The 23,484-nt window shown below is 44.2% G+C and overlaps 1 protein-coding gene and 2 pseudogenes across 2 annotated transcripts; 2 read left to right on the forward strand and 1 right to left on the reverse strand.

Annotated features, from left to right (window-relative positions):
• The first annotated feature begins 140 nt into the window (after positions 1-140).
• On the forward strand, positions 141-13,299 carry LOC133906269 (calcium-dependent mitochondrial ATP-magnesium/phosphate carrier protein 1-like; annotated as a pseudogene).
• A 1,106-nt stretch (positions 13,300-14,405) lies between these two features.
• LOC133905663 (E3 ubiquitin-protein ligase RSL1-like) lies at positions 14,406-18,939 on the reverse strand (annotated as a pseudogene).
• A 1,903-nt stretch (positions 18,940-20,842) lies between these two features.
• On the forward strand, positions 20,843-23,294 carry LOC133906546 (uncharacterized). 2 transcript variants are annotated; one of them, XM_062348487.1, is made up of 2 exons: positions 20,843-21,234; positions 21,461-23,294. In XM_062348487.1, exon 2 carries the CDS (start codon positions 21,522-21,524, stop codon positions 23,166-23,168), a length of 1,647 nt encoding a protein of 548 aa, XP_062204471.1. In that variant the 5' UTR covers positions 20,843-21,234; positions 21,461-21,521; the 3' UTR covers positions 23,169-23,294. The 2 variants fall into 2 exon arrangements, with proteins under 2 accessions (XP_062204471.1, XP_062204470.1); XM_062348486.1 differs by having other exon boundaries at positions 20,844-21,234; positions 21,339-23,294.
• The last annotated feature ends 190 nt before the right edge of the window (positions 23,295-23,484 follow it).

Below are 23,484 nucleotides of genomic sequence, written 5' to 3' on the forward strand. Positions count from 1 at the left end.
ACGGAGGGACAGCGGCGGCGCACCGGAGATGGCTGACGGTGTTCCACCGTGCCGTGCGACGTTCACAGCCTCCCGGTTAGTCTGAACCGGCGAGGCAAATACAACCAGACATTAAAAAAGGCCTCCCCCGCCCCGTGCAAAATCAATTCTGCAAGTTTTTTTCTCCTGCTCGGTACTCGCGGCTCTCCGCTTCTCTACCTCCCGTCTCGTCTGCCCGTCTCCTCTCTTTGGTTCCGACCGGCTTCCTCCGCCGCCGCTCGCCGGAAGGGGAGGGAATCCCACTCCACCACCACTTCTCCCGTCTCGCCGCCATTTCCTTGCAACTAACGCCCACTCTGAGGCCTCACCTTGCTGCTATGCCTGTCCAGCCGCTTGCCGAAACACGCCGCCACAGCGCCAAAAGCACCGCCTAGTGCCTTGCCCCTACGCCGATGGCGTCCGACCGCCCCTTGGAGGCCCTCCTCGCCGCCGCCCGCGGCGCCGTCACTCACCTTCACCTTCCCATCCACATCCCTGGATCCAATTCTAATCCCAGTCCCAGTCCCAAACAGCACAAGCAACAGCAGAGCGAGCCCGACTGCCTCCTCCATCTCCACGTCGTCGTCGCCAACCTCCTCCACAAGCCCCTCAAATCATTGGCCAGCGGGCCAAGCGACGGGGGAGCAAGCACTCCCCGCCGCAGCAGCTGGAGCTCCTGCTCTGCATTGCCTTCGACGCCGTCGCTCACAACATGCACGTGTTAGAAGCTGCCTGCAAGCAGAAAGGCGCTGAATTTGGTAACGCCACCCGACAGCTCGATGAATTTGAGATTCTCAGGAAGGTAATCGATGGGAAGAGAGCGGATTTCGATGGCTTCTTGTCCAACTGGGGTTCGCAAAGGTCGGGGCACATGGGTGCCTCCCCTACCCCAGCACCGCCGCAAGTCAGGGACCAGGAGGATGGTGATGGAATTGGGGACAGGGAGGGGGTGGACAATAGCAGTGGTACACCACAGCTGCCATAGAGATTAGCTGCTCGGCTTCTTGACCTCCCGCTGTCGAATGTGGAGCGGCTGCCTAGGAGGTATGCCCGAGACTTCTTACGGCGTACCAGAAGCAACTTTTTTTCAAAATCAATTGGGTGGAAGCAATTTTTATCCTTGATGGAACAGAAGGAGCCAACCATTCTCCGTGCATATACCACATTGTGTTTGAGCAAGTCTGGAACACTTCACAAAAATCAAATCTTGGCATCCTTAAAAAGGGCAGGCCTTCCGGCCAATGAAGATAATGCTGCTGCCATGCTACGGTTTCTAAATGCAGATTCAGAAGGATCAATCTCGTATGGCCATTTCCGCATTTTCATGCTTCTACTTCCTTCAGGACGCCTTGAGGATGATCCTTGGTATGTCTGTTGTATCCTTTTAGAAGAAACTTACGTCTCAGTTGACTTTGGTGAGCATGCAATGTCATGCGATTGGAAATAATCACCAATTCTAACTATCTTTCAGCAGTATATGGTGCTTAACTTGCCATCTTGTTCTTTATTACAAATGCATTCAGGAACATTTGGTTCGAAGCTGCTATCCCTTGTTGCTGTTCCTCCACCTGTAGAAATATCCACGGGAAGTGTTTTGAAGTCTGCTTTAGCTGGAGGTCTGGCTAGTGCTCTCTCTACCTCTCTGGTGCATCCTATTGATTCAATGAAGGTACATCAGCATGCTTCATTTATTAAATAATTACGGTTAGAAATTAAGCACGATAGAATCGAACACGAGACACGATTTTTTACGTAGAAAATCTTTGCAGAAAAAACCACAGGTGTCAATCGGTAATCTTCACTATATCAGAAATGTATACAATGTATGGGATTACAATGAGTCTCTATCTCTCCTCTAGCAGCTTACAATATATTTATAAGGGTGGACAATAGCGACTAGTCTAATACGGATTGTTTCGGAATATGAGCCGAAGACATCCCTTGTATGACCCAATAAGAATTTGGATCATAATCCAACAAACTCCACTTTAAGACGAATTCCATCTTGTAGCAAATGAAGAATCATCAATGAACTCCTTTCAATAACAAATATCATCTATGCCAAAAATCTCTAGGACTCAAACTGTAACACTAACTAAACTTGAGCATAGTTCAAATTTAGTAGCAGGAACTGACTTTGTTATCATATCAGCAGGATTATCATGAGTACTTATCAATGTGCTTTGTTCTTTCATGAAATATCCGATCCTTTGTTAGACAAATAGCACTTTGACTATCACATAATATATTAATGCAAGAATTATCTCCACAAAGCTCATTGTACAAATCTATCAGCCAAACAACTTCTTTGCATGCTTCAGAAATAGCCATATTCAGTTCAGTAGTTGATAAAAGCAACAGTAGCCTGCAAATATGCTTTCCAACTAACAGCACAACCACCAACGGTGAAAACATAACCTGTGAGAGATCTCCTCTTATCCAAATCACCAGTATAATCTGAGTCAATATAACCAACAAGTCCATCTCCAGATTTTTCAAACTGCAAACAAGCATTAAAAGTACCATGTAGATATTTGAAAATCCATTGAACAACTTTCCAATGCTCTTTACCAGGATTAGTCATGAATCTACTAACAACACTCAGTGTATGAGATAAATCAGGACGAGAGCAGACCATGTCATATATAAGTGAACCAACTGCTGTCGGTGATATGGGAACCAGGGGTCCCCGAGTCCCGAGACCAGGACAGCAGAGTGCCACATGGCACCCTCCTTCGGGGATTATCTCCCTGAGGTCTGAGAAGACCAAGTTCCGGGAGAGGGTGCTCGGGACCATGAACAGTGATCCCCGAATACCCGAGTTCCCCGAGGACCCGAGAAGTACAAGTTCTGGGAGAGGGCGCTCGGGGTCATGAACAGTGGTCCCTGAGTGCCCGAGTTCCCCGAGGACCCAGAAAAGGCATATCCGGGAGAGAGTGCTCGGAGCTATGAACAGTAGTCCCCGAGCACTCACAGTTCTCCAAGGACATGAGAAGTCCTTCGCCGGTGGTCCCCACAAGGGCTCAACGGTGAGGTGTCTATTGGTGAGAAGCCCGCTGCTGCATTTAAGAGGGAGCGTGGCCTGTCACTTTCAACCACTCCCCCCACGCCTACTGTTAGTCCCTGCCACTGCCTGGCAGGGAGGTGTGGGGATATTTAATGCGGCAGGTCCCATCGCGCGTCATCCGACGCGTCTCGGGATATCGACGCAGGGCTCGAGGCATATCGCCTGCCGCCCTGCTGCATCAGGCTGGCTCTGACCGGGCAAGCACGCGGGGTTGCTCGGTGGCTGCCCGGTGGGCCCTCCTTGCTGCACCCGCTGAAAAGAGGGATGATGATGATAGGACCGGATGGGGGCGCGTTTTTAACCCCCCGTAACGTCAAGCTGCAGCCCATGATGGTTACTTTCCATTTATAGCGCCTTGGAATTCGCGCCCTCCTTTCTGAGCGCGCTAGGCTGCCCTGACGGAGTACAAGAAGGGGCGGGCTCCCCGGAGAAGAAGGGCTCTGGGAGGTGCTCCAACATAGAAGTTCAAGAAGCTCAACAGACGAAGAATAAGACATACAAAGCTTTAGACTTAGACAAAACCCTTGTAACACAAGAGATCCTCAGAGAGACATTTCCAGAGCATTTATAGCATACACACAGGAGTAGGGTATTACCCTCCTTGCAGCCCGAACCCGTCTAAAATCCTCTGAGCATTTATTTTCTCTAGCATCCAATCATCCATTCCACCTCCCTTCCATTTACTCTCATTTATTTCACGTACGAGGTAGATTCAGAATTATCCCCCGGCCGAATCTCAAAAGGGTCCCTCCGGATCCCCACTTATGGAGTTCATCCTTCGACAACTGCACTAGAATATGAAACTCTAGACATGTACTCAATATCGTACTCTAACTCAGGACATAGAGCTGAAGATAATTTGAAATGAGTAGCTAATGTAGTACTCACTGGTTTTGTATCATGCATATTGAAACAACGAGGAACCTTCTCAATATAACTTTACTGACTAAGATATAACTTGTCAGCTTTCCTGTCTCTAATGATCTCAATGCTAAGAATTTTCTTTGTTGCACCTAAATCCTTCATCTCAAATTTATTACTCAAATGTGATTTAAATTTGGCTATTTCTGATTTATCCTTTGCAGCAATCAACATATCATCAACATAGAGAAGCAAATAAATAGCTGAACCATTAACAATCTTTAAATAGACACAACTATCATAATTAGAACGCTTAAAACCCTTAGAGAGCATAAATAAATCAAACCTTTTGTACTACTGTCTAGGAGACTGCTTCAAACCATAAAGAGATTTCTTTAATTTACAGACAAAATCTTCTTTTTCAGGAATAGCAAAACCTTCAAGTTGATCCATATAAATATCTTCATCTAACTCCTCATGTAAAAATGCAGTTTTAACATCTAATTGCTCAAGTTCATAATCATGCATAGCAACAATACTGAGCAAAGTGCGAATAGAACTATGCTTCACAACAGGGGAGAAGACATCATTATAATCAATACCTAGAATCTGATTATAGCCTTTTGCAACCAACCTTGCCTTATACCTTGCTGCTTCATTAGGAGAAATACCCTCCTTTCTTTTGAAAATTCACTTGCAACGAACAGACTTCTTCTCTTTTGGCAATTTGACTAAATCCTAAGTATTATTATTTTCAAAGGACTCCATCTTATCTTGCATTGCAGTCATCCAATTATTGCAATCAACAGAAATAATAGCCTCATTGTAATTAGAAGGTTCTGCATTACCTTCAACTTCTTCTGCACAACTCAGAGCATAAGCAACAATATTACACTCCTCAATTAACCTCTTTGGGTGGATTAATTTGACTTCTTGGCCTATCAATTGCAATAGAATATTGTGTAGGCTGTACAACGGATGAAGAATGTGAAACACTAGTTGAATCGTGATCAATAAATAAATTTTCAGCAATATGTGTATCTTGGACAATGGCATCTGGTGTACTTTTTTGCATTAATAAAATGCTTCACCTGCACGTTAGAACTCTGCTGACTCTGAACAGGAGCATTTGCCAACATAGCAGATTCATTAAAGACAATATTTCTGCTAATCACCACCTTTTGTGTTGCAGAATTTCATAATTTATAACTTTTAACACCAGATTTATAACCAAGAAAGATACACTTAACGGCTCTAGGCTCTAATTTACCATTATCAACATGAGCATAAATAGGACTAAAAAACTTTTAATTCTGAATAATCAGTTGGAGAATTAGACCATATCTTAATTGGAGTTTTCTTATCGATGACTATGTTGGATGCTCGATTAATAAGATAGCAAGCAGAGAAAGCGGAATATCATATTTCATAAGAGTCATAGCGAAGAATAATCAGCACAAAATAATCTGCAGCGTCTCTGGTACAACTTGTGTACATCAAGTAATAAACTGAAGAAGTCTTGATACGTTTCGTGTACCCTTAGCAATGAAGCCAAAACCAATCTCCTGGTAGAATCCCGTGTGCACCTAGCAAGAATGCCAAAAATTTAGTTGAGTGCCTGATCGTATTGTCTCCTTCCTCGGTCTTCGTGTGTGCACAGCAAGGGTTGATCTGACTTGATTTTCTACAGGACAAGTCACTTTTTCCACGGGACAAGTCACATGCACTTTTTCCACGGGACAAGTCACATACGCACTTTTTCCACGGGACAAAGTAATGTGATGTTTGCTTCACATGCACTTTTTCCACGGGACAAGTCACACGCCGGGGACTCGGCGATGAAACAGATCCTGAGGTCGGCAGTCACCGACTGCTGGATTTGGCAGAGAGGGTCGCGAACGAATCCAGAGACACGGTGACGAACTAGACGAAGAAATTGCGACGAATCGATTCGGTGAAAGAACAAAACCAATCTATTTTTTCTGGTGTACTTGTGTAGATCCAATTCGGCTCCAGTAACACTTGTTAGAAATTAAGCATGATAAGATCGAACAGGAGACACGATTTTTTATGTGAAAAATCCTTACGTGAAAAAAATCACGAACGTCAATCGACGATCTTCACTATATCAAACATGTGTACTATGCAGGGGATTACAATGAGCGTCTCAGCTTTCCTTGCAGCTTACAAGATATATTTATAGGGGTGGACACATACGACTTAAGTCTAATACAGATTATTTCGGAATATAGACCGAAAACGCCCCTTATATGGCTCAACAAAAATTCAGATCACAATCCAACAATTAAAAAATGGTTGAGCAATAGTTTCACTTTATATTCATCAGAACAGGATATTGTAATTAAAGTGATAAGCCAAAAATATCAAGTTTCAGCTTTGCTCTAGATATTAGGAATCTTGAACATATGCAATTAAATAATTACAAATAGCACATAATAGCTCTATCGGGTGCTTTCTTTTTATATTATTTCATTTCGAGGTCTTCCTTTACGACTGATTATCCATCAGGAATCAATTTATTTGCCAAGGTATTACATGTAAATTTAAATTTTACTGACCTCTTGGATTAGTATAGGTTTACGAAATTCAATCTTCTGACCAAAAGATTTATGATTCAATTTCTTTACGACTTGGATTAGTGTAGGCTTACAAAATTCAATCTTCTGACCAAAAGATTTATGATTCAATTTCTTTATGTCTATGTTGTTTCAGACACGTGTCCAGGCATCTACACTCTCAGTCCAGATCTTAGTTCAAAGCTTCCACAAATTGGGCTTCGAGGATTGTATCGAGGTTCTATCCCAGCAATTCTCGGCCAGTTTTCGAGGTCCGTGCTATTTAGAAGTACATGCGAAGTCTTTTGTAGGCTGCGAATTCACATCCTGTAATTTGCAGCCATGGTTTGAGGACAGGAATATTTGAAGCAAGCAAGCTCGTATTAATTAATGTCGCTCCAACACTTCCAGAGATTCAGGTACATTTTACTACAGCACTCATTGTACAAAATCCACCTTCTGTACAATAAAGGGTATGGGCCCAGACCCACCTTCTAAGTCTCAGGATAGAACTTTTTAAAACTTCTTAGTGGCAACATGAACTCTCTGGTTGTCTGTTACCTCAAATACTAATCAGAAATTTGACCTTCCTCATGCCCTCAATTACATCCAGTCCTTACTAGCATGCTGGTACAGCTATTTGACGAACCTAAGCTCATCAAGCTACATGTTATTGTAAAAATAAGAAAAACTTATCTCTAGTCAGGGTGAAAAAGGTAACAAAGTCTAAAGGGGAAGTTAGGCTGCCTTTACAAACCTATTAAAGGACATCTGAACAAGGATACTTTAAGAAATAATCATTCCTGTAATAGTGGTTGTGCTTTGTGAAATTGCATGATGATATGCTTTTTCTGAGGTGTTAGAAATAGTTTGTGACGTGTTGATGTGTCAATGTAAATCCTGGGCAGGACGGCATGAGAGTTCATGGCTGTTGTATAGGATCCTAGAAACATGGGACTCTCATGCCGTAATCACCGGAGGTTGTTGCCTTGTATATGAGCTGCGCTATTGGCGTTATAAATTAACACGTACAGCGCCCCTGGCTATCATCTTGCTAAGCGCTTCCATCATCTGCCCTCTGTATTTTCTACATGGTATACAGAGCCACAAACACTCAATAGATCCAATTGCCGCCCACCATGTCTTCTTCGACCCCCCATCCTAACAGCAACCCTCTCTCGGCCGGCGCTGTGACAGAGAAGCTTACCAGGAGCAATCACTCCATCTGGGAAGCCCAGGTGCTCTCGGCCGTGCGCGGTGCTCGTCTGTACGGCCATCTCACTGGTGCCTCTACGCCGCCGGTGACGGAGATTGAGGACAAGGATGGCAAGAAGGTCTCCAACCCGGCGTTCGAAGAATGGGAGGCACGGGATCAGCAGATCCTCAGCTTCCTTCTCACTTTCGTCTCTCCGGGTATTCTCAGCCACATCGCCAAGACGAAGACGGCGGCTGATGCATGGGCTAAGCTTGAGGCCATGTTTGCCTCAGAAACCCGTGCGCGCGCGGTAAATCTGCGCATCTCCCTCGCCAATACCAAGAAAGGTAACTCATCTGCTACTGATTATTTCACCAAGATGAAAGGTTTCAGCGATGAGATGGCGGCCGCTGGACGACCAATCACTGATGACGAGCTGGTTGAGTACATACTCACCGGCTTGCCCGCGGAATACGAGTCACTGGTTACCTCTCTCGTCACGAGGGTGGAATCGGTGACCATCGACGAGCTGTATTCACAGCTCCTCAACTTCGAGACCAGGATGGATCTGGTTCAAGGCGGTGACCAGAGCTCGGCCAACATGGCCGGCCGTGGAGGAGGCCGCGGTAATAATCGTGGCCGTGGTGGTCCCTATCGTGGACGTGGGCGCGGCCCTCCAAATGGTGGGGGTCGTGGTCGCGGTCAAAGGAGCAACCAGCAAGGTGGCGGCTCCAACAACAAGAAGCAGGACAAACCGATCTGTCAGGTGTGCTTCAAGGAGGGGCACACTGCAGCTCGTTGTTGGCACCGCTTCGATGAGGACTTCGTCCCTGAAGAAAGGCACGCAGCAGCGGCAACCGGTTCATACAACATCGACACCAACTGGTACACCGACAGCGGCTCCACTGACCACATCACCAGCGAGTTAGAGAAACTCTCCATGCGTGAGAAGTACAACGGTGGTGATCAGATCCACACCGCAAGCGGTGCAGGTATGGCAATTAAACATGTTGGTCAATCTACTATTGGTACCCCTAGCCGCAATCTCCAGTTAAAAAATGTTCTGCATGTACCTAACGCTTCCAAGAATCTTGTTTCAGTTCATCGATTTACTTCTGATAACTCTGCCTACATGGAATTTCACCCCACCTATTTTTTGGTTAAGGATCAGGCAACCAAGAAAACTCTGCTTAAAGGTCGTTGTCATCGGGGGCTATATCCTCTTCCTTCACCACCAAAACAAGTCCTCACGGCGTCTCGCCCGTCCCTGTCTCGGTGGCATGAACGACTAGGACATCCAGCTTCCCCGATCGTTCGTCGCATCATCAGCAATAATAGCCTTTCATTTGCTTCAGAGTCCAATAATGAGCATGTGTGCGATGCTTGTCAACAAGCAAAAGCACACCAGTTGCCCTATCCTAAGTCAGTGAGTCAATCTAGTGCTCCTTTAGAACTTGTGTTCTCTGATGTGTGGGGTCAAGCTATCGAGTCTGTTGGCAGAAAACAATATTATGTTAGTTTTATCGATGATTACAGCAAGTTTACATGGATCTACCTCATTAAATATAAGTCTGAAGTCTTTCAGAAGTTTCATGATTTTCAAAACCTAGTTGAAAGGTTGCTTGATCGAAAAATAAAAGCCATCCAAACTGATTGGGGTGGTGAATATCAAAGGCTTAGCTCCTTTTTTTACTAAAATTGGCATCTCGCATCATGTTTCATGTCCTCATGCACACCAACAAAATGGTGCCGCCGAGCGCAAACATCGGCACATCGTTGAAGTTGGTCTAGCTCTTCTATCATGCGCCAGTATGCCCCTGAAATTTTGGGACGAAGCATTCCTCACAGCCACATATCTCATCAATCGCCTTCCTAGTGCAGTCATCAATTTTACTACGCCCCTGGAGCGCCTTTTTGGTCAAAAACCAGATTACTCCTCCCTACGGACGTTTGGTTGTGCCTGTTGGCCCAATCTTCGCCCGTATAATGCCCATAAACTCCAGTTCCGCTCTAAGAGATGCGTCCTTCTGGGTTATAGTAATCTTCACAAGGGGTATAAATGTCTGGACATTGCATCTGGGCGTGTCTATATCTCCAGAGACGTCACATTCGATGAAACAATTTTTCCTTTTGCCGAGATGCATCCCAATGCGGGTGCTCGTCTGCGCTCAGAGATCCTCCTGTTATCGCCTGATTCCGTGGCTACCAAAGGGGACAGTAGTTTGGATGATCAACATGTTAATTTGCCTGTTAATTTGCCTAATGAATTTAACAATCCTGGCGGAGACTCTAGTTTGCCTCAGGTGCTAAATACAGATGATGTCACCGTTGGAAGCAGCGACACGGATCACGGAAACGATCCCCGGCCGATTTCTGCGCCCACGTCGTCAGGTGGGTCTGGCAGCCAGCCGACCGCGCCCGTTTCCACCGAGGTGATGTCGCGTGGGGGCCAATCAGTTGCGCACCCGTTCTCACCTGTCGCTGAAGTCTCTCCGACATGGCCTGCGCCTGCTTCAGGCGCGGGAACGACGCCACCTGATGCTGAGACACGGAGCCCGGGGGAGATTTCCACTGGTGGATCCTCTGCCGGTACACCAGAAGAGGTCGCAGCTCCTTTGCGGCCGGTAACAAGGCTCCAGCGCGGCATTCAAAAGAAGAAAATTTATACTGATGGCACGGTCAGGTACGGGATGTTAGCAAGCACTGGTGAACCGACTGATCTTGCTGATGCACTGCAGGATAAAAATTGGAAACAGGCCATGAACTCTGAATATGAAGCACTGATAAGGAACAAGACATGGCACCTAGTTCCGCCACAGAGGGGAACCAATGTTATAGGGTGCAAATGGGTGTATAAAATCAAGAGAAAGTCTGATGGGAGTCTAGATCGTTACAAGGCTCGCCTTGTTGCCAAGGGCTTCAAGCAAAGGTATGGAATTGATTACGAAGATACATTCAGTCCAGTAATTAAGGCTGCAACTATTCGAGTTATATTGTCTCTAGCTGTATCTTGTGGATGGTCTCTTCGCCAACTCGATGTGCAGAATGCATTCTTACATGGACTCTTAGAAGAAGATGTATACATGCATCAACCTCCTGGTTTTGAGGATCCAAACCGACCTAACTATGTGTGCAAACTTGATAAAGCTTTATATGGGTTGAAGCAAGCTCCTCGAGCATGGTACTCCAGATTAAGTGAACGGTTGATTCAATTGGGGTTTAAAGCATCTAAGGCTGACACATCCTTGTTCTTCTTCAGTAAGGGAGGCATCACAATGTTTGTTCTTGTGTATGTCGATGACATAATTGTGGCGAGTTCCATCGAGCAAGCAACAAGTGCATTACTTCGAGATCTTAAAGAACAGTTTGCATTGAAGGACTTGGGAGAGCTTCACTATTTTCTTGGCATTGAGGTACATAAAACAAACGGTGGAATTCTGCTTACACAAGAAAAATATGCGTCTGATCTACTGAAGAGGGTCGGCATGGCAGATTGTAAACCAGTCAATACACCATTATCCACTAGTGAGAAGCTATCTCTGTATGAAGGAACTCCTCTAGGAGCTCAAGACACCACAAGATACAGGAGCATTGTAGGAGCATTGCAATACCTAACATTAACACGGCCTGATATCTCATTTGCTGTGAATAAGGTTTGTCAGTTTCTTCATGCTCCAACTACAGTACATTGGGAGGCTGTGAAAAGAATATTAAGGTATATAAAGCAGTGCACTGGACTCGGGCTAAAGATTCACAGGTCGACTTCCACACTAGTAAGCGCCTTCTCAGATGCTGACTGGGCAGGCTGTGTGGATGACAGAAAATCCACCAGAGGATTTGCAGTTTTTCTAGGAACTAATTTAGTGTCTTGGAGTGCTCGCAAGCAATCCACTGTCTCTAGATCCAGTACTGAAGCAGAGTATAAAGCAATAGCTAATGCTACGGCAGAGGTTATGTGGATACAGACTTTGTTACATGAGGTAGGCGTGAAGAGTCCTAATGCTGCCAAATTGTGGTGTGACAATCTAGGCGCCACATACCTTTCAAGCAATCCTGTGTTTCATGCTAGAACAAAACACATTGAGGTGGACTACCATTTTGTGAGAGATCGAGTCAAGCAGAAACGTTTGGAAATTGACTTTGTCTCCTCCAAGGATCAAGTAGCTGATGGATTCACCAAGGCTTTGCCTGTGAGGCTAGTTGAGAATTTCAAGATCAATCTCAACTTAACTAAGTTGTGATTGAGGGAGGCTGTTAGAAATAGTTTGTGACGTGTTGATGTGTCAATGTAAATCCTGGGCAGGACGGCATGAGAGTTCATGGCTGTTGTATAGGATCCTAGAAACATGGGACTCTCATGCCGTAATCACCGGAGGTTGTTGCCTTGTATATGAGCTGCGCTATTGGCGTTATAAATTAACACGTACAGCGCCCCTGGCTATCATCTTGCTAAGCGCTTCCATCATCTGCCCTCTGTATTTTCTACATGAGGTTCTTAAGCAGCGTTTGCAGGCTGGAATCTTCAACAATGTAGGGGAGGCCATTGTTGGCACCTTGCGACAGGATGGCCCAAAGGGCTTTTTTTCGCGGCACTGGGGCCACTCTTTGTCGTGAGATTCCTTTCTATGTTGCTGGAATGTGCCTCTATGCAGAAGCTAAAAAGGTATCCTGAATTCTTATTGATTTTGTATTTTCACGAGATCTTCAAAGTGGCATTGCTCAACCGACTTAAAAGATCTTCATTTAGCTGCCTTTGGCTGATTTTAAGCTTATTACTAGTTCTAACGATTTGAAAAATGCCACGCCTCTGACTCCAGAAAGGCAACTTAATGGGGCTGTCAATACCTGAATGACCTGAACTATTTTTGCTTGTTTTGGCTCATTAAAGTTGATACCAAATGGACCAGAGTTAGGGGGTTGAACTTTTGACTGTTTCAGTTAGTTCATTATGTTTACCAGTGCTACTGGTGTGCATTTTGGTGCTCATAGTATGTAAATGATAGTTGCATCTGCTCTGAAAGTATCGCTTCTCATGCCCTGCATGTTGACATATCTATTGATCATGGCCTTGGTTTTGTAGGCAGCACATCATGTTCTGAACAGAGACTTGGAAGCCTGGGAAACAGTGGGCAGTTGCTGCATTGTCTGGAGGACTTGCGGCAATTGTTACCACTCCCTTTGATGTGATGAAGACGTGGATAATGACTGCCCCTCCAGGCACTCCAGTGTCCATGCAGATGATAGTCTTCTCCATCCTTCGAAATAAGGGCTCTCTTGGGCTCTTCAAAGGTGCGATTCCCCGCTTCTTCTGGATTGCTCCTCTCGGGGCAATGAACTTTGCAGGCTACGAGCTCGCCAAGAAGGCAATGATCAAAGATGAGAGCGAGTCTAGAGACTCAATATATGAGAAGAAAGCCACGGTGTTCTCCAGAGGATGAGAGGTCTATTCGCTTGGTTAACATCTACGGTGCAAAGAAACTGAATCCATACAACAGAAGTTCTCTACGAAGCAATAGAAGCATCTTCAGTTCCTTGTTGGTAACTGTATCAAATTTTAGGCTGTCAAAATCCCCACACCCCCCGCTGAGGAAAATTTGCCGAATTTCCAACCGATAATTGTACCAGAGGTACGTATGTGACGATGGATTTATGGCCATATAAAAAATGATCAGATTCAAAATAAAGATATATATGATAGGGTAAGAGTAGTGCTAATTGAAGAAAGTTTGTCTAACATCGGTTGAAATGGTTTAGATATATCCAACGGAGGTATCTAGAGTCACATGTGCATAACGGGATACCGAGACGTGCTGATAATGTTAAGATGAATAGAATATCTTAAAAAGTATCTATGGATAGAAGTGTGTGGAAGGTAGCAATCTACATATCAGAATCATAACTTATGCATCAGTTTTCTTGTATCGTTATCATTTTTATTTTTACTATTACTAGTATCTTTATTATTATTGTTGGTTTTTATTATCTTTTTAGTTGAATCTTGTAGGTTTCATCAGTAGACTATCTCAACTTGCTTGGGATAGATGTTTTGTTGTTGTTGAGGAAAATTTGCCGAATTCCCATTTCCATAGGCCTTCGGATCGCTGTGTAGCAGATGATAGAAGGACTAGAGGGTACAGGCAGGAGCAAACATGCTGGAGCTGTTTTTATTTTCCTGGACAGCTCGCTTCTTGTATGTTGTTAAACGATCCATAGAGCCTTGTTCCCGCGTGCTTTTGTTTTCTGTTCGGCTCTAGCATGGGCCAAGGGAGGAGCCTAAGGCGATTGTTTTGGTGTTTGAGATAAACTGAGAAACATCTCAGAAGAAGAAACACTGGGCTTCCTGGCAAATTACACAAGTTCAACAAAACTTTGGCCTTAACATGACATAATGTTCTTCAACTTTGGCTAGTTTCATCTTCCATTTGGCACAAAAAAAGACCAGTGGGCGAGATACTGGAAGCAGGGACGAATCCACGGTGTACATGGCAGTATGTAGCAGTCTGTGTGATATCTCTAGCCTAACAAGCGAGACACTCAATCATTTTTATTTTGAATCCGCTACTGACAGGAAGGTAACATGATGGTAAGAGATGCTGCTTGTGTGGAGTAGCTGACTAGGTACATCTGTTACTACGCAAGAAGCTGATACTGAAATTCTGGACAAGTGGTTGCAGTGATAGAAATTGCCCTAGCGAACGACCCTTCCATCATACGAAAGATAGACCAGGTTATTCTGAGGGCCTTGCCTTCCGCCATAGTAAGCATCATCGTCGTCGTCACCATAGTAATCATCCTCCTCTTCATCAAAGTAGTCAGCCTCATCTCTGAAAGCGGGCAGGTGCAGGTTGTTTTCTTCTCCCTCCATTCATTCCCGCATGTGTAGCAGAATTCATAACCGCACCTGCAACAAGCAAAACTGAGATGAAAGAAGCAGGGGTAAGCATCAGCACACAAAAAAGCAAGCGCTGATCATAACCGCACCTGCAACAAGCAAAACTGGCATGACAAATCCTTATGCTTATTTATTGGCACCAACATTAGTAAAAGATGATATTAAGAGGCATGGGCTCTTTCATGTTGTGACTACAGGACACTAGTTAAAATTTTATTTTTCAGTGATTTATCATATGTAACAGTAACATTTTTAATCTAATATAATAAGTGAGACATGGCATGGCCTACGCCCGGCTAGGCATGGCCCACATGTCGAGCCTCAGGTCCAGGCATGACCCACTTATGATCGTGTCGTTTCGGGCCGGTCCACGGCACGACAGGTCCAATGGGTTTTTTCGGCCCGTTATCTTGATTAAAATCGACAAATCGTGAAACATTGAGGTCACTGAAAATCGAACCGGAGATCTCATACATTTAGGTTTGGTACACTACCATTATGCTATGAAGTTGTATTGGTATTAAAACTAAACAAAATATATAAGATATTTAAGAAATAAAAAAACTTAAACAGATCATACCGTGCCAGTTCGACGTGCCATGGCTAGAGCCTAGGCCGTGCTATTCCTGGGTCAGGCCGAAATAGCCGTGTCTCATGCCGGCCTATTTGGTCCGGTCCACTTGACCAACTTTACCTCCGTGAATTCAATCATGTGCTTGCATCTGACGCATTGGCGCCACAAGCGCTGCTGTGCAAGGTTCTGTAACTTTGCATCTTCTGGACGAGCATAGGGTACCGCCTCTTGTTGTCGTAGCAAGTCATCCTATCATGCCACAGAACCTTACATCTAATGCAGAAAGAGCCTCTGCATTTTCACACACTTTCTCAATGTGGCAGCATCAGCCACCGTGCACTTTGACGAGGATTCTTGCATCGAATGTATCAGCTCACTCAGGGACATCAAAGCTAAATACTTCGGGTAAGGGCAATAAACCTTTTCTATGCCATTTTTACAGTAGGATTAGTCAAAGAGTGAAACTCATTTAAGATCTCATATGACGAGCTTAAGGTTAAGTGACTATATAGGTGTTGCATGAAAATATTGCATGAAACAAGACGTAATATTGCGTTTGGAATTTTTCTCTTGAATCGGATGTATGCGATGTGCTATTTTGATATATGTCTTTCGATATTGCAAACAGTTATTCCGATGTTGTAGATGTTATTTTTCGATGCTGCAACGGACCGTTGGAGCGATAGATCAGACGTTTCGGCGCTAGCAGCTCCCTAAATCTTTTGAGTTGGTGGGATTTGTCCACCATGATCTCTAATAGTTACAGTGATAGGTATATCTTTGAACCCTCCACACTTAGCTTGGTAGTGCAACCATCTTGTGGGCAAGCTGGGAGCATTCCCTGGAGCAGCTTAACTTTCACATGCTCCTTCAGGCAGGAGAAGCAAAAGCGATGTGCACAACCTTCAACCGCACGAATTTTAGAAACACCAGTGTCTTCCATGCAGATGGTGCAGGTCTCTCTTTTCTCTTTGTTAGCTTTGACAACAAGAGCTTTGGCAATATGAGCATCTATGAAATCTCTTGCTAATTTTACGACATGCTAACGTTGTTGTGTTGAACAAGTGAGATTTGCAAACGAGCACGTGGCTCACTGGTAAGATGCAAGGGTATGTCTTCACCGGTCCGGGGTTTGAGCCTCGGGTTTTGCACCCCCGTTAAAAGGTCTCCAAAGAAAACCGCAGACAAGGAGATCCGGTGTAAAAAAAAAAACAAGTGAGATTTCACATTGCTCGAATTTTCTTTGCAGTGACAGAACCTGATTGATCATATCTGCCAGCTTGTTCTGTGTTGGATGCCAATATCCAAGCATCTGCGATCTCAACGATGTTAGGAAATAATCATAAGATTGACAAGCACATAAGGAAGAAATCATCATAAGACCAGTACAAAAGAAGAGATTCAAACACTTGACAGTTAAATTTAAATGTACACAAATACTCCAGACCCCAGCTGATGCAAAAGGTGAAAGAGTGAATACATGTACAATGCAACACTCTTAGCCCCAAGATCTACAATTCTTGCTGAACAAATGATGAAATTCAAATCATCATTAAGTTGTCTTACTGCAGATACACCGTTTTAGTCTTGACCTACAACGAAGTGTATGTGAGTACTATATACTCGTAGATTGTCATCTCAATGAAGTACTCATTTTGTCGAGAATATATGATGTTTTGGACAACACAAAGCCTCCGATAAGCAACTCTGACCATCAATATCCACGGTAAATTTTTAGCAAAAAAATTACAAAGATATGATATGTTAACATTATTTCTCATAAAATATATATAATTGCACTATATTCATATGACCGATGTAAATAGTTTTGTACATATAATGGTCAAAGTTAAGGATGTCTGACCTCTTAGATTGTAAAGCCTTCCATTTAAATATGTCCCACCCAAAACTTGCATTTAACATGAATTCCAAACATTACCAATATTTTAGATGGAACTGGTAAGAAGAATCCCCAGTTACAGAAATTCTCCCCTAACGATTATCAAGGGGACGTTTTTTTGATGGATTGTACTTTTGGTTTGTTTTGCAGTACAATAAGCAAGAACAATAGTGTAAATTCAACTAGGTTGGGATCATGCCGCCATATAAGGAACGATCATTTCAGGTAAAGTTAAACCCTAGCGTCATCTGAACTAGGGATTAAAATTTTATCAAAATTTCGATGAAATTTTGCGAATTTTGAAAATTTCAGAGGAGATCTAATTCTGGAATTTTTGTTTTCATTGACATGTGAGACCCGCAGAGCAGAGGACAAAAAATGACCAAAATTTCGATAAAATTTCACACGGTATTTTTGCCAAACAGAAAAAAATTGTAAAACAAAATTGAAATCCCTCATCTGAACTTACAGTGTAGGTAATCTTCCATATCTTGTCCTGTATCCTCCCCTCAGATGAAGTTTTTTAAAAAAACAAAGGCTCGCAATTTATCCTCATTATCAAGGGGAAAAAGACACATGATTAAACAAGAGCATATTTATTGATTATATGTTGGGATCTTAATTACAACATAGTGAACAATGTTCACACAATAGACTAGCAATAAATGAGTATTGACTGTTCCTCTCCATCACATCAGGTGAGTGGGGGTATTTATAGTCATATATTAATCACCATAATCATCATTACATTAATACCTATGTTCTTTAGAATGTTTTTAGAATATTTCAAGGGTATTATAACCAATACACTATTACAACATTATATTAACAAGGACATGCCACGTGTCTACAACCGCATGCAATGACCAACCCTTCGGGCTAATGGTGAACCACTTTCGGGTCTCCCTTTGGCTAATGTTTAATCACCTCTGGGTTCTCTTTTAGATCCTTCACTTCGTCATAGTTGGCCTTTGCTCCCCTCTTCGCCTGTGCCTCCTGAAGCGGTGCTTTCAGCCTCTGTGCCTTCGTCCTCCGCCCAGTATCTCTTCAAGCCTCTCTCAAGGCCTTCGACGGGCCATCCGAGACCTCCGGGTTCTGTACTTGGCACTAGCCTTTCCCTTTGGTCCCATCTCTACATGAACTCACAAAACCAATTCTCTGTTATGTTGGCATTGTTCATCTTACCTGGGATTTTCTAAGGCTGGATGAAGCGAACCGGGGTTGGAGAATCATCATGGCACCATTCTCCAACGTTATATATCTTGGTCGTACAACTAGGAACCTCAAGTAAGGGTCAACTTACATGACTGTGCTGTGCAACACCATTTAATCAGTGACAATGATGGCGCTCTGGATGCCTAACTTGAGCACAGCATGGAGGTCCTCTAGGAGAGCCATTACCTCCATTGGCTTGCGGCCACCCACAAACCCCTCCACCGGCTTCTATATCCTGTGCAACCCCCTGTGGCCCACACACGGCCACCGACAAGACAACAATGTCGGGTTCCTGGACCTTCGGCCCCACCATCTCCTTGCTTGTCAGGCCCTTGAAGAAGATGCGGAAGTGCACGGGCCGACAACGAGTCCAGGTGGCGCCCTAAGTGGTCTCTATCATGGGCCCATCAGCCCTCTAGAATGGCAGCAACACGAACGGAGGTGACGGAACGGGATGCAGCTTGCGATGATGATGACGAGGAAGAGAGTGAGGCGGCACGGGAGGAGTTGGCATGGAGGGAGGCTTGGATGGCCTCGGCAAGCTGTAGTCGGAAGGCAACGCCAAGGTCGGAGGAGGCGAGGCTCACTTGCTGCAGGAGGGCCGCAAGGTCATCGTCACTGGCGGCGGCAGCGGCGACCATTACCGGGCTCTGCTTTTAATTCCTTTTGATTTTTTCCAAATCCAAGTGAATTTTCCTCTTTCCTTTTCAGTCTTCTCCTAATTTTAAAAAAACTTGTGGCCGTTGGATTTAGCTTTATGTTCCCTGATTTTTATCGGATCTACAAGAAACATAGAAAAGAAAACATTAAAAACATACAAAATGGTGATATATGGCCAAAAAAAAAAAAAGCGGGAAGCACATGAGATAGAAAAAACCACGTAACAGAATAAATGTTATGTGCTGATTACCGAATACCTATAAAAAAGGAGATTGAACTCGTTTATACTTTATACGATTAAACTACAGAAAATACAACCCAGTTTGTTGGTGATGTCAAAATAAGGTTGTGAAAGGGAGGAAATAGTCAAAGTACGAAAGTGCAAGTCTTTGGTGGGATGAACGGAGGAGGACCGAGATTGTAGTTATAAAATCTTAAAAATAAAAAAGAGATATTGACCAAACAAAATTTATACAATTTAAGGATGCGTACTCAAAAGACCACTCTTTCTATTATTTATTATCAGAATAGTACTTTTTAGTACTAGTTGGATGTACACATGTACTCACTCACGCATACACACTCACGTGGTGCGTTCTAACACATCTAAATGAGATTAGAGGTATAACCTCATGTAGCTTAAGCATACATTTTAACCATTGAACACACCTACATGTGTATATATTATTTCTCTTGAAATGTAAAAAAATATGAACACTCTGGCCGAGTCTAGAACTCAAATCCGGTAGATATGTTCCACCACTAGCGAAAATGGTATAGTGATATCAACTGGTTCTATACCCATCTTATCTCTTGTCCTTTTCATTTGGTGCTTTATTAAACTAAATTATGCTTAATGGTGCTTGTATCTAAATCATGAAATCAATTTAATATGGCTGCACATAACAATTTTAGTGGAGGATGAAGTAAAGCTAGCGTACTAGGATTAATTAGGCCCTATTTGTTTTGTAGAAGTATACCGAAACACTTGGAGGTTGGCCACTTTGATCTACTCCGCAGATGCACATGTGGCAATGATCCCTTTTATGTTGATCTTGCCCCACGCATCAATATAACGACTAAAATAGTGTGTTAGGTCACTTTTAATGATTTTGTTTCTTAGTGATATCTAAAGAGAGAGTAAGAAATTAATGTTGAGAAACAAATTTCTAATATATATATATATATATGTGTGTGTCTGGCTAGTTTTTTAAATCTCTTAAAGCAATGTATTACCTCACAATCATCTAATATTGTTTAAAGAACTAGTTTCTCCTTAAAAAATAAGCTTTTTCTCTTTCATCTTTAAATGACTTATAATATTATATTTTCTTAATAAATATCTAATTAATATTTAAGAAACTAGTATTAAAAGCGATCTAGATCCTTGTTAGTTGTTGGCTAGTCAAAGTGGTTAGGAATTTGATTGTGTAATTCTAAGAGTTTAGAAAATAGAATTAGACAAAGGTTGACAACTTCATTAAAGTATTACATGTCTAACTACTTCGAGTACATAGTATCGTATTGCTATATCCAAGGCTATCACGCTAGAAAGAACACAGTAAATTGATGTGCGAAAACAACTCCTCCAATACATAGCATCATATCTAAAACAATTAATGGTTGCAAATATTATGAGCAATTATATCCTAGTGAATCTTATCTCCAGCCTTGGATTTTGTGCATGGGCAATATTGTATATAAGATACAACTTTATTCTATCTCCTCATTATTTCGTGCATGATCAATATTGTATATAAAATGCAACTTTTTTCTATCTCATTAATTTTTTGCCATGTCAACAAAAATCCTACATGGCAAATCAATTAATGTGTATAGTTTGATTAACAAGAATAACGTGTCGGAGATCACTAACAGAGTCCCCCCTCCCCATAGCCGAAAAGCAGAAGACTTTTCAGGAAAAATAAAAGTAAAGAGACTTCTGTTGCGTTGCTTGACTTGAGTACCCAAGATTGAACGGAACGGAAGCTGCACAACATTGACCCGTCTCTCCGGAATGTCCGCCCAATTCTACCACCCCTCCGGCCACGGAAGTTCCTTGCCGGCCGGCCTCCTTTGCTTCCATTCCAATTGGATCGATCGAGCTCCCTCCGTCGACGTTCTTCTTCGCTCTGTCCCAGCAGGCCTTAACTTGATCGAGCTCCCATCCATCGCTTGCGATCGCGCCTCAGTTCCCTCCCACTCCCAGCCGGCCTGTCCACGCCTCGATCGATCTTCGTGTTCTTCTTCGCTCTGGGCTCAGCTCCATGCATCAGGTGAATGATTCAGCTGCTTCACTGCTTGCTACTTAACCTGTGCTTAGTTACGCGCCTTTTTTTTAGGCTTAATCGCTGCCTTCTTCGTTCTTGTATGTACTCAGTCTCTTCCAGGTACGAGAGACGCTGAAGATTCGCTTTAATCCAACGCTGCAATTCACAAGTTTTGCCGGCTTCTCAGTACTGCAATTCACTGTGACTTGATTTGGAGTTTTCTTGCTTGTAGAGGTTGTGACCGAGCAGCAGCTGCATGCTCTTAATCGAAGCCCCTGTTCAGTTGGTACAAGATGGCCGTTTTAGGTGGTGATCAGAAACATAAACTTGGTGGTGGTGATCATTCGCGCCAACAGCTTGCAGCAGGACAACCGGGAAACCCCGATGTGAATTATGAGAAGAGAAATAGACATTATTCCCTTGAGGAGCACATGGAAACTTTCAGCTCCAATAGCTCATCAAACAGCTACTTTGTGGCCAATTGGCAGGCCAGCTCACCTTCTTCCACCGAACAGATGCTTGGCCATGGAGATAAGCAGAGAAATGGTTCCTCGCAGTCGCCTTTTCGCTCAGCGGTATCGTCTCGAGAAGGATCTTCCAGGCGTTTCACCGTGCCCTTTGTGAAGAAGATTGACTGGGGATCACTGTGGGACAAGTCCAAGGAGTGGATCAGGAATCCCATGAACATGGCTCTTTTCATCTGGATTGTCGCCGTCGGAGTTTCAGGGGCTATCCTTTTCATGGTGATGACTGGGATGCTGAACCGTGTCTTGCCAAGGAAGTCGCAGAGAGACACATGGTTTGAAGTTAACAATCAGATCCTGAACGCACTGTTTACTCTCATGTGCCTGTACCAACACCCAAGGAGATTCTACCATCTTGCGCTCTTGTGCCGGTGGAGAGCCGGCGATATGCTTCAGCTCCGACAGACGTACTGCAAAGATGGAACTTGCAAGCCCGATGAGAGGATGCATATGATGGTTGTCATCCTGCTGCTTCACCTGAACTGCTTTGCTCAGTACGCGCTGTGTGGCCTTAACCTTGGTTACCCAAGATGGAAGCGTCCTCCGATCGGAGTCGGCCTGACCATATCGGTTGCGATATGCGCACCGGCTGTTGCTGGTCTGTACAATAACCTCAGCCCTCTTGGGAAAGACTATGAGGCCCAACCACAGGCAGACGAAGAGTCACAGAGCAACCCCAATCCACAGCTCCAACGAAAAGCCCTTGGAAGGCGGTGCTCATTTCAGCCAGGAGAAAGAGGAGAAGGAGAAGGCGGCGAGCGCAACCCGCAATGGATTGGAGGTCTGTTTGATCTCTGGGATGACATCTCGCTAGCCTACCTCTCAGTGTTGTGCAGCTGCTGCGTGTTCGGGTGGAACATGAGCAGGCTGGGCTTGGGCAACATGTACGTCCACATAGTGACGTTCATCCTCTTCTGCCTGGCGCCCTTCTTCATCTTCAACCTGGCGGCGATCAACATCGACAACGAGGCCGTCAGGGACGCGCTGGGGCTGGGAGGCATCTTTCTCTGCGTCCTTGGCCTGCTCTACGGCGGTTTCTGGAGGATCCAGATGCGCAGAAGGTTCAACCTCCCTGCAAACGACGCCTGCTGCGGCAAGCCTGACCTCACGGACTGCCTGCAGTGGCTTTGCTGCTACTCGTGCTCTCTTGCTCAGGAAGTTCGCACAGGCGACGCCTATGAGGTCGTGCAAGATGGGCTGTACCGCCGCAGAGACGCAGACGGTGACAGTCCCAGCTCCTCTCACTCTCAGATGCATCACCATCCGACTCTGCAGGATGAGTTGTCGACGATGCAACAGCCCCTCAGGTTTGCAGGTGTCTTTGCTCCGCCGCTTCCAGCAGCAGCAGCAGCAGCAAGATCAGTGAATGATGGGGTCACCGTGCCCCCTTTAGCGTCAGTTATATATAGGGACTGACATTGGTTTCCACTCTATTGTCGACAACACGGTCATTCCATAATTCATACTTGTAATTTTACCCTGACCGTATATATGTAGCATGTGTCACCGTTTCAATTTTTAGTACAAGCGATCTGATACCTATGTACCATGGCACTGGACCGGACTGACTGACGGTTTTCTGAAGATTCATGTCTGAACCGGTTACCTCTCCAAAGGTCTTGAGAATTTCTTTGACTACCTTACCTTCATTGGCGCAAGGAAAATGATCGCTAACTTGTTCATGGATCCTGCAAACACTAACGGTCTATTTGATGTCGCTCAAATTTGTACT

This window comes from Phragmites australis, chromosome 23 (genome assembly GCF_958298935.1).
Source record: "Phragmites australis chromosome 23, lpPhrAust1.1, whole genome shotgun sequence".
Lineage (NCBI taxonomy): Eukaryota > Viridiplantae > Streptophyta > Magnoliopsida > Poales > Poaceae > Phragmites > Phragmites australis.